At 54.3% G+C, this 11,503-nt stretch overlaps 1 protein-coding gene across 4 annotated transcripts; it reads left to right on the top strand.

Moving 5' to 3' along the window:
* Window positions 1-228: 228 nt before the first annotated feature.
* PUS1 (pseudouridine synthase 1) lies at window positions 229-10,766 on the top strand. Of its 4 annotated transcripts, none has more exons than XM_055550315.1 (6): window positions 229-351; window positions 1,140-1,371; window positions 4,178-4,315; window positions 5,175-5,277; window positions 7,968-8,659; window positions 10,455-10,766. In XM_055550315.1, exons 2-6 carry the CDS (start codon window positions 1,150-1,152, stop codon window positions 10,500-10,502), a joined length of 1,203 nt encoding a protein of 400 aa, XP_055406290.1. In that variant the 5' UTR covers window positions 229-351; window positions 1,140-1,149; the 3' UTR covers window positions 10,503-10,766. The 4 variants fall into 4 exon arrangements, with proteins under 4 accessions (XP_055406290.1, XP_055406292.1, XP_055406291.1 ...); XM_055550317.1 differs by having other exon boundaries at window positions 234-328; XM_055550316.1 differs by having other exon boundaries at window positions 349-486.
* Window positions 10,767-11,503: the final 737 nt, after the last annotated feature.

Genomic DNA, 11,503 nt, shown 5'->3' with positions numbered 1-11,503 from the left:
GAAAGGACTGAATGAACTGACACATGTAACACGGAGCAGCGCCTGGGAGCGTTAGCTGCGAGGATGATTCGTTCTCTCTAAAATGGTGCATTCACAGTGCCGCGAACCGGCCGGGAGTCGGCGGCGGCGGCGGCGGCGGCGGCGGCCGGGAACCTGGCTCCCGGCACCAGGTCCCGCCCCTAAACCACGCCCAATACCGCCCAGTCCCGCCCCCGACACCAAGGTCCGCCCCAAGCCACCTCGGCCCGCCTCGCCCTGAAGGACTTTTGTCCACGTCCGGCCGCCGTCCGGCAGTGCTCTCTACTTCCGCCTTCGCCCACGTGGTCAGGTTCGCGCTCAGTCCGCGGCTCCGTGAGTGGGGCCGGGTCAGGGTGCGCCCCACTGGTCCCGGCGTGGGTGGCCGGGGTCTCCCCGACTCCCGAGGGAGAGCCGGCTGGGTGGGGCGAGAGGACGAAGGGGGAGCAGGCGGGACTAGGGAGGTCAGAGGTCAGCCTGGGGGTCAGGGACGTCTGAGGTTATCCGCGGGCGGGGCTGGAGCGGGAGAGGGTCCCTGAAAGGTTAGAGTTCAGAAGGGGCGGGGCTGGAACGTGGCGGGTTGTTGGGGGGCGAGGGGAGTTCGGGAGGGGCGGGCTGGTGTGTAGGGGCCCCGGGGAGGTCAGGGATCTAAAGGGCCTGGGAGGGTGCGTCCCGGGTGAGGTCAGGGGTCGGGCGCGTGCCCCCTCACCCCCGCCACTCCCGGCACTGCATGGGGCTCCCCGGCCTGCGGGCGGCGGCCTGGGCCCTGAGGAGAGCCTGTGGACCGTGGACCCCGCACCTGGGACTGCGCCTCCTCTGGTAATGACGGTGCACTCGTCTGTGACCCTGGGGTAGCACGCTGACCCCCACTGAGCCCGACTGCATGCCCGGCGAGCGCCAAGCCCTGGTCGCGTTAAGCGCTGTCACTGCTCCGTTTCTCGGACAGTGAAACGAGGCCAAGTTAGTGGTTGGGCAAGATCTCCAGTTAGCGCCCAGCTGGGGTTTGGACGCCGCGGTGGTCAGTCCAGGGTGTTTACCGGCCCATGCTGCCACCGGCACTTTTTCACTGTTTCCTTCTGTGTTGTTCACCGCCCCGCACCCTACCCCGCACCGTGTCTTTTCAGTTTGCACCCAATGGCCGGGAACGGGGAGGCCCCCATGCCCGTGGGAGCCAAACAGGAGCAGGACAAGAAGGCCAGGAGTGGCTGGCAGGGCCCCACCAGGGTCTGGGAGGAAACCGAGCAGCAGGCCAAGAAGCTCAAGAGCAGCGAGGATGGGGAGCAGCAGAGGAAGCTGCCCAAGCGGAAGATCGTGCTGCTCATGGCTTACTCTGGGAAGGGCTACCACGGCATGCAGGTGCGGGCGCCCCGAGGGGCCTGGGCAGCTCTGACCTCTCAAAGCCACCGTGTGCTTAGGGCGGGGACCTCAGAGTGACAGTTGCCCTGTGAGCCATCTCAGGAGATGGCAGAAAGGGAGGTCTCATTCTTCACCTATTCTATTGGGTGGTTCCCATCAAGTAAGATTCAAATGGAAGCACCTTTGAGACCTGTGTCATCTGTACATTGCTTGGATGCTTGTGGGGGGTGTTCACGAGCCTCCTAAGGTGATTAAGGTCCTAGTCCTGCTGATGACCAAGCACTGTGGCCTCGGGCAAGTGACTGGAGCTCTCTCGCTTCCTCTTCTTTAAGATCACAGTCCTGGCATGAAGAGTCATTATTAGGCTGACTGATGCTGCTCGCTAGGATTGGGACAGCACCAGGGATGCTCAGAAGAGGCTGCTGTTTCTCTTTGTCAGAGTCGTGAAGGTGACAGTTTGCAAGTGCATGGGCACATGAGAATTCCCTGCCCGGCCCCACCAGGCAGTCCTTTCCTGGAAGGCAGAAGGGTCTGGGTGCCCCGATAGATGCATGTGGGTTTTCTTCTTGTTCCTTGTGGTCAGCTCTGTGGCTCTTACACTTTGGTTTCTTGTTCTGTAAACTTCTTTAAGCTTGGCTCCCAGGGAGTAATTCACTGCTGTGTAAATTATCTAACTGAAGCAGAAGTTTAAGAAAACGATGCCCAACCTTACCAAGGGCTGTGGTAGCCTTCACTGTGAATAACAGTAGTAATGAGCTACTTTATTTCCTATTTCATTATTTTTTTTATAAGGTTGCACCCATGAACCCAGTTTGATGACCACTGGTAGACTGTGACAGTGGGTGAAAACAGTGCTTCGGTCCCACTTAGTGGAACAGGCTAACCACCTCTGCTGCTCTTTGTGGTTATTTAAATGCTTTTTTGAGGGTGACTTTGATCACATGTGTTGTTGCCTTATCACCAACTTGAGAATTTTGCCCATGTCTCATCATACCCAGTTGGCCTCAGTTTCCTCATCAGGGGAATGAATGAAGGGTGGGGAGTGACGGTAGCTCACATGTGATAGGGCATGTCGGGATGTGTGGAAGGGTTGTTACCCCTGTTTCCTAATACGCATGCCCATCGCTGGAGGAGCATTTACAGCTTCTTGCTGAGTGACTGGCTTATGGTGCCATGGAGACTGTAAGGTGAACTTTGGGAAGAACCTTCCCACTGTGATGAGCCTTGGCGAAGTGCGTGTAGGACTGTGTCCCTTCCTTGTCAAAGGTTTTCTCGGAGAATGTCAGGGTGGTGATCTCACCAATGTCACGGGATCCTGCAGGACTGGGCTGGGGTTACACCGCATCCCTCACCAACAGCACATTCCCATCCGCACCCACTAGATGCTGGTAGTACGCTGGGGGGGCTTCCTTCTTTAGCCAGGGGCCTGCCTCCCTGTAGTGATGCAGGAGGGCATGCTCAGGACCTGAGGGGCGGGGGGACCCTGGGGTGCTGGGGGAGGGGATTCCCAGGGTGATGAGGGAGAGGAGTCCCTCTTTGGCCAGGTGCTGCAGACAAATGGGTCTTCAGCAGGAGGGTGCTGGTCTCTGACTTGTTATTCAGTCGTGTCTGACTCTTTGTGACCCATGGACTGCAGCATGCCAGGCTCCCCTGTCCTTCACTATCTCCTGGAATTTGCTCACATCCACTGAGTTGGGGGTATGCTATCCAACCATCTCATCCTCTGTCATCCCCTTCTCCTCCTGCCCTCAATCTTTCCCAGCATCAGGGTCTTTTCCAATGAGCTGGCTCTTTGCATCAGGTAGCCAAAGTGTTGGAGCTTCAGTTTCCAAAGAATATTCAGGACTGATTTCCTTTAGGTTGACTGGTTTGATCTTCTTGCTGTCCAAGGGGCTCTCAAGAGTCTTCTCCACCCAGCCCTGGTGGGGTTGCCCCCTCCCCACCACGGCAGTATTGCGCATGCCCTTGACCCCAGGGGGCAGCCCTGGACCCACGAGCCCAGCGGGTGTGTGGAGTGCAGACTGGGGTCTCCTGGGGTCCTACCACTTGCCCCACCCTGCTCAGCTCCAGAAGAGAGAGCTGCGGCTGGTGAGGAGCTGGGGCCCCAGGCACTGACCCTGCAACTTGAGGACTTCTGGCGACAGTAGCAGCTGCAGGGGTGATGTCATCAACTGCGTGCTGGCCTGGCGGTGTTGCTGACACGCTCACGGCGTTACAGAGAAACTGTGTTAGGGTTGACTTTGCCTTGATAATTACTGTGAACACTTTGTTCATTTTTTTTTCTTTTTTATTCACAAACTAAACCCATAGGAAATTATAAAGTTAAAAAAACAGTCTTCTCCAGCATCACAGTTCAAAAGCATCAGTTCTTTGGAGCTTAGCCTTCTTTATGGTCTAGCTCTCATATCCGTACCTGACTACTGGAAAAGCCATAGCTTTTGGACCTTTGTTGGCAAAGTGATACCTCTGCTTTTTAATACGCTGTCTAGATTTATCATAGCTTTTCTTCCAAGGAGCAAGCGTCTATTAATATCTGACTAGGTAAGGGGAAATGTTGTCTCAGGTGAGGCCAATGTTGGCTGCCCAGGGTTGGAAATTTCTAGGACTGTGGGGACCCACAGGTGGCTTTCCTACTTCTCATAGGTCGGGGGACGAGCTGCAGGGTCTCTCCATGTCCACAGGTGTGGTCCCCACTTGCCAGGTGCGGGCATACCAAACATGTCCCTCCCTGGACCAGCCCCAGCCCGGGGCCCCTTTTTGTGGGTCGTGACTGAGTGAAAAACAATTTTTCTTCTCTTTTCCTCAGAGGAATGTTGGGTCCTCGAAATTCAAGACCATCGAAGATGACCTGGTGTCGGCCCTGGTCCGCTCGGGCTGTATTCCTGAGAATCACGGGGAGGACATGCGGAAGATGTCTTTCCAGCGCTGTGCCCGGACAGACAAGGTAGGTGCTGTCCCCACGTCCCCGGCAGGTGCGTGCAGCACCGAAGCCGCCTGTCTGTGGTTTCTGTTTGTCCTTGTCCCACTTTCCCTCTTAGTGTCTCTATCTCTCAAGATTCTGTTGGTCACAAATGACAGATGCACAGATCAAGCGAGTCTAAGTGGAAAGAAATTTGTTGCCTCGTGTGACCAAGAAGCCGGGGCATTTCCGGCCCAGGTGTGGTTGGACCTAGGTGCTTGGGGCCACAGGCCCTGATGTCCTCTCTGCCTGTGCTTTCTCTTTGGCTGCTCCTGTGGGTGGCGCAGTGGCCACGACATCTGCCTTAGAGCCAACCATCTCAGGCTCAGATACAAGCAGGACCATGTGGCCACAGAGGTATAATATACAAATGGTTACTGCATTCATCCTGAGCACAGAGCTCAATCAGTTGTGTAACCAGCGCCCCATCCCCAAAGGATTCCTGCTGTTGCAACTCAGATAGTGACCTCTTCCTTGCTCTGCCCTGGAGTTCTATCATCTAACTTGCATTTTCTCTTTTTCCTAAGTCCTGGAGAATCACATCCAAGGTGGGACTTTATCTCCTATCTGCAGGATGTCATAGATTTGTTCCCTAGCTTTATGTTTTGTTAAGCTTCAAAGTTGACTTGTAATGTTTTATGAGTGGCACAGCATTCACTCCCTTGGTATACAGAGCACTGTTCTCGTCTCTGATTATTCCCTTCAGATGCATTTCTAGAAGCAGAATTCCTCCGTGGAAAGACGCAGCGTGTGCGTGGTCCTTCTGCTGAAGAGACCAGCGTGCCGAGCGTCGTGCTCCAAGTGCAAGGCCCAGCTGGCCCTCCCACGTCTGCTTCCTTTGCAGGGCGTGTCTGCGGCCGGCCAGGTTGTGTCCCTGAAGGTGTGGCTGATTGATGACATTTTAGAAAAGATCAACAGCCACCTTCCGTCTCACATTCGGATTCTGGGTAAGCCATGTGTCACTGGGGCTGTGCACCAGGTGGTGGCCGGTCCCAAGAGAGAAGGGACATGCAATTCCTTCTCTCGCTGAGTTTCTCTATTGTGGAGATAAGACAACAGAGCAGGTCCTTAGCGGTTGGTTGCAGTGGCTGTACGTCAGTTATAGAAAAGGATTCAGGACTCGCGTCTCCTTCAGGGAGGGACACAGCCAGACAGACAGACTCAGGCCATCGGTGCAGCACTTTGGCACTACATGTGCCTTGTTTTAACCAAATGCTTGGGTATGAAAATCTGGATTTGATCAATTAAAACAGGGGCAATTATTCCCTTTTATAATAGGCCTGATAATGGGATTTCTAGGTCCTTTTCTTTTTTTGTAATCAAGTCTGACTCTCTGCCTTTTAGGTGGCGTATATGTGCCATTGGTGTTAATAATTATTATAATGTGTACTGGGATGGCTGGGTGAAGATCTTCTTGCCTCCTGTTTCTCTCTGTCCCATATGTTACTTTGTTCCCCTCCTCTGTACTTTGTTCCCCTCCTCTGTTTCTCCCTCCTTTTGGATTAATTGATGTTTCTTATAATTGCTTTTAATTATCACTTTGGGCTTCCCTGGTGGCTCAGTTTAAGAATCTGCCTGCAATGTGGGAGACCTGAGTTTGATACCTGGATTTGGAATATCCCCTGGAGAAAGGAGCAGTTTGATTGGTTAACGCTATGACTTGCTATAGTTTTTTTTTTTTTTAAGTGATTGCTTTGGGGTTTAAATTTAAAGCAAGAGTTGGCAAACTTTTTCTGCAGAGGGCCAGAGGGCCACAGAAGTCGTGTCTTGACTCTTGGAACCACATGGATTGTAGCCCACCAGGCTGATCTGTCCATGGTATTTCCTGGGTAAGAATACTGGAGTGGGTTACCATTTCCTTCTCCAGGGGATCTTCCTGATCCAGGGATCAAACCTGTGTCTCCTACATTGGCAGGCGGATTCTTTACTGTTGAGTTTCCAGGGAAGCCTGAATTTACTTTTAGTATAATATAGTTTTGTTTTTATTACACTGTGGTCTTTCTCTCCCTGGTAGGGTAATCCCTCTTGAAAACCTCCTCCTAGAGCCAGTCCTCTTAAAGTCTCACTTGATGCTTCTTAACAGTCATTTCCCCAGGGAATATTCTAATATTTGCCATGGGTTGTTCCCCAGTTTTGCTAAAACAATACCAAACCCTATGCACAATCGCAGCTGTTTACACTGCTTCTATTACGTGACACAACACGACCATTAACAGCCCAGCTGTATGGTCGACTACCAGCCTCCCCCAGCCTCTTGGAGATTATGTTCCACACCACAGAAATTACGTGCTAAAGCATATTTGTGATGCTCAGTGTCGACCAAGATGAATTCTTAAAGCACGACAAAAAACAAAAATAAGATTACCCCAAGTCAAACATAACAGCAGAAACAGATGGTGGCGAGCACAGGGAAGGTGCAGCCTTGAACTGGCAGTGGCGGGCGGAGAGGCAGGGGCAGCCTGCAGGCGCTGGCTGCTGTGGAGGGCTGTCGGGGTGGGGAGGCATCGAATCACCCCTTGAAATATGAAGCCAAAGTTGGACTTTAAGCCAGGCTCCTTGTGAGGCTGACTCCTTGCAACTTGGTTGTGCCTTCAGCGTGAGGACAGCTATGCAGCAGGGAGCACCCAGGCCACGGGGGACTTCTGGTCCCCAGCTCTCAGAAGCCATCCCCACCAGCAGTTCTCGCCATCCTTGTAGAAATTTTCTGTACAAATATAGACATAATCTCTATGTGTGTATTCCTGTCACAGAAAGAATTCCCCTTCCTGTAGTTCTCCATTTTGCTTTTCTTTCTTTAGAACTTCTTTTGTTGTTGTTGTTGTCGCTCTGGGTCTTCATTGCTGCGAGGGCTCTCGCTAGTTGTGGCAGGTGGGGACTATGCTCTTAACTGCAGTGCACGGGCTTCTCATTGCGGTGGATTCTTTCGTTGAGAGCACAGGCTCTAGGTGCGCAGACTCAGTAGTTGTGGTGCACGAGCTTAGTTGTCCCGAAACATGTGGGATCTTTCCAGACCAGGGATCGAACCCATGTCCCCTGCACTGCCAGACGGATTTTTATCCATTGTACCACCAGGGAAGCCCCATTTTACTTTTTTTTTTTTTTTCCACTTAACAGTTAAATATTTTTGGAGCTTCTGCCAGTACAGTGAGCCCTCAGCCATGAGGCCCCCGGTCCGGGTGACGTGCCACCTGCCCTGCGGGCCTGCCTCTCATTTCATCCTGCAGATGTCCAGGAGCCACTGATGGCTTTCCTATTGCTGGGCTTTTTAAGCTTCTTTTGCTGTTGATCACATTGCTGCCCCTGGCCTCACCTGCAGAATGGCTTCTGACCCATGGGTTCCGAGTCAGGGTCACCAGCTGGCGCTTTGGTCTCCATGGCACCTGTGCCAGGTCCCCCTGGGATCCTAGAGGCGAGAGCAGGATGCCCAGTACTTTGGCCGACCCTGGGTTCTGACAGATGCCTGAGAGTTGGCTGTACTGGTTGGTTTGGTTCTGAGACGGAGTGTCTGGTGGACTGAGGGTTTAGCACGGGGAGCCAGGTCCCCCTCAGGCTCATCTGGGTTTGGGAGGCGAGGTGCCAGCGCTCAGAGCTGCTCGTGGTGTCATCAGTCTGTTCTCGTCGCTTCCTCTGCCCCCAGGACTGAAGAGGGTCACGGGCGGCTTCAACTCCAAGAACAAGTGCGACGCCAGGACCTACTTCTACATGCTGCCCACGTTTGCCTTCGCCCACAAGGACCACGACTCGCAGGACGAGACGTTCCGACTGAGCGCAGAGACACTGGGGCGTGTGAACCGGCTCCTGGCCTGCTACAAAGGCACCCACAACTTCCACAACTTCACCTCCCAGAAGGGGCCCCATGAGCCCAGCGCCCGGCGCTACATCCTCGACATGTTCTGTGAGGAGCCCTTCGTGCGTGAGGGCATGGAGTTCGCTGTGATCAAGGTCAAGGGCCAGAGCTTCATGACGCACCAGATCAGGAAGATGGTGGGGCTGGTGGTGGCCATCGTCAAGGGCTACGCGCCTGAGAGTGTGCTGGAGCGCTGCTGGGGGGAGGCCAAGGTGGACGTGCCCAAGGCTCCAGGGCTGGGCCTGGTCCTGGAGCGAGTGCACTTTGAGAAGTACAACCAGCGCTTTGGCCACGACGGGCTACACGAGCCGCTGGACTGGGCACGGGAGGAGGCAGAGGTCACAGCCTTCAAGGAGCAGCACATCTACCCCACGATCATTAGCACTGAGCGCCAGGAGAGGTCCATGGCCCAGTGGCTGAGCACCCTGCCTATGCATGACTTCAGCGCCACTGCCCACGCTGCCGCTGGCCTAGGCACCAAGGTGGGGCTGGGGGCTGGGGACCACGGGGACCATGGGGGCTGGTGCCGGCCTTCCCAGGAGCTCAGCCAGGCGCTTGTCCACACCTGTCATTGACTGTGCCCATTCTATAGAGGAGCAAGCGTAGTTGCCAAGAGCTGCGTCACTCCTCCAGGGTAACAGCAGTGGCAGGAGCAAAGGCCAGGGCAGAGGTTCTGGTGGCTGGCTCACCTGCTCTGCGCTTGGTTACCCCGGCTGAGGGGCACATTCAGTGGCCCGTCTTCCCAAGTGTGAGATGGAGGTGTCAGTAGGACGTCCTTCTCTGGCTCATGCACTTGGTTGGTATGCATGTGTCTGACTCCAGAATGTGGGATCGCTTGGACCCAGGACACTGAGCAGCCCGGAGGCATTCTCCTCACCCAGGGTGGTGTTCCTATCCAGGCCCAAGGTGCTGCCTTCCATCTGTGGGGGAATGCAGGCTGATGCAGACCCTGCATTTTGGCCCATCACCCAATCAGGCCGCTCTGCTCAGCGAGCAAGGGAGCCAGGCTTGCTGTCAAGTACCTCCCAGGGCCCTGGCTCAAAGTGTGACTCATCTGTTACGTAACTACCAACCTTATGTTAGAAGGAGAATATCCATGATTCAAGGTGCTGGAGCTAAGAGTTAACATTTTAACTTTAGTTCTCAATTCTTTACCCTGCAGTGAGGGAGGTCCCCAAAGCCCATGTTCTCTTCTGGTGGTCCAGCAGGCAGTCAGAGGGTGAGATTCCCACCTGGAGCTCTGGGCGATTTCTTCCCATGTTCTAGATATCCAGAAAGACACTGTCCTTCCTCCTCAGCTGGGCTTGTAAACTCAGGTGCATCCAGGGAAGGGAGGTAAGCAAGGTGGGCCAGGTGTAAAGAAAGCAGGTGTGCAGGTCGGATGGTAAGTAGCATCCAGTGTCAGGAGGCAGTAGGGCTTGGTGGAGACTGTGGCCAACAGGAGAGCTCTTGCTCCACCCGAAGGGGCAGGTGCGGTCAGTTCAGCCAGTGGAGGTGGAGCCAAGTGGTGTCAGTTCAGTTCAGTTCAGTCGCTCACTCATGTCGGACTCTTTGCAACCCCATGAATCGCAGCACGCCAGGCTTCCCTGTCCATCACCAACTCCCGGAGTTCACTCAAACTCCTGTCCATCGAGTTGGTGATGCCATCCAGCCATCTCATCCTCTGTTGTCCCCTTCTCCTCCTGCCCCCAATCCCTCCCAGCATCAGGGTTTTTTCTAGTGAGTCAACTCATTGTGTCAAGTGGTGTCAGAGCTTATGTTTTTTTCCCAGAGAAACTGGCATTCCGGGATTTTATGTGAAATATTCTACCTTTTATTTATATACTTTGGGTTGCGCTTCTGTCCTTTGATGGTTGATTATCAGTTTTCCCAAGCACCATGAGGCCAAGTCAAGCACATGTACGGATATGACCTGGGGCCAGGCTTGCCCTCTGCTTGATTCTGTGAATAGAGGCCTCCGGCCATTTGCCATCTGTACATACTGCTGAGGGGCTTGTACTTGTCCAGCTTAGCAGTGGCCCAGTTTTATGTTCCCAGGGTTCTGCAGTGGTGGCCTCTGGGTGTTTGAAGGAGCCCAGTGAAGACCTCCCTTCTTGTTCCCAGCCCCTGGCTTTCCCAGTCTTAACACAGGTTCTTGAACCAGTTAAGAGACACAGAGTCAGGGTGAGCCCCACCTCAGGCAGGTCAGGGCAGCCCAACCTCCACACCGGGAGGAAGTGCCTGCCCCTGGACGACATGGTTCTTCACTGCTGTCTCTCGTGTGCTGTTGCTCTGCAGGCCCCCAGCTCCCTGGAAGGCAGTGACGGGGTCGGGGACAGTGACTGAGGCCCTGGGAGCGTCTTGGAAGTGGCCCACGACACGTGCCGGGACCTGCCACCCTGCTGTTGGCTGTGTGCCTTCGCCAGATGGGAGAGCCCCCGCATGCCCTCTTCACCTCAGGGTCTTGAGACCTGCGTCATTCTGAGTTTTCCTCACAGGGAGAACCTGCTGCAAATCTTTTTTCAGCTCAACACGTTGACTACACACACCTGAGCATGTAAAGACTTATTTTTTTAAAGAAGCGATTTTCTTATTAAATAAGTACAAACTTGGCTTAGTCACTTCTATTCATTTTTGAGCTGCGGCGCTGGGCATGTGGGATTCTTAGTTCCCCAACCAGGGATTGAACCCGGGCCCCTGCAGAGGCCTAAGCACAGAACACCAGGGAATTCCCACTTAAGATACTTCTTTGACTTTTTTCCTCAGTCTTTTCTGTGGGTCTTTCATGGAGAGAGACGGTTATGTGCTGTGTTAGCAACAGGCCTGGCTCTGCTTCCACCCCGAGCTGTGAGAACCGCGGGTTGGTCAGTGCACATGCAGGGGCCGGCTAGTGGGTGGAGGCTGGAGTGGGCGGGACGCTCTTGGCAGGATGGGGCTCGGTGGCCAAGAGAGCCGCACGGACAAGAAGAGAACAGGGTGACTGTTGGGCCATGCATAGCAGTCCCAGGCGCCAGAGAACATGGGTTCCTTCTGTGTATCCACCTGGCCCCCTGCAGCACATAGCTTTCCTCTGGATCCATCCATCCCTGGCATGTTCCACACTCAGGGAAGGAGCATGAGACCCGGGTGGGAAGAAGGGGCACATTGTTGAACCTCTCCCTTAGCGAGCTTTCCTGCCAGCAACTTCATCCCCTCATTGGCTAGAAGTGTGTCATGTGGTCTTCTGTAGCTGCAAGGGAGGCAGGGAATGCTTTTTAAGTGGTGCCCTGCAGAAGAACAGTGATATTCTGTCATGGAGGAAGAAGGGGTCAGGAGGTGGCAGTCGCTGAGTAGCAGCAGAAGTTCAT

This window comes from Bubalus kerabau, chromosome 16, assembly GCF_029407905.1.
Source record: "Bubalus kerabau isolate K-KA32 ecotype Philippines breed swamp buffalo chromosome 16, PCC_UOA_SB_1v2, whole genome shotgun sequence".
Classification (NCBI taxonomy): domain Eukaryota; kingdom Metazoa; phylum Chordata; class Mammalia; order Artiodactyla; family Bovidae; genus Bubalus; species Bubalus kerabau.
The sequence above is the reverse complement of the archived record's forward strand: the minus strand, read 5'-3'. Positions and strand labels throughout refer to the sequence as shown.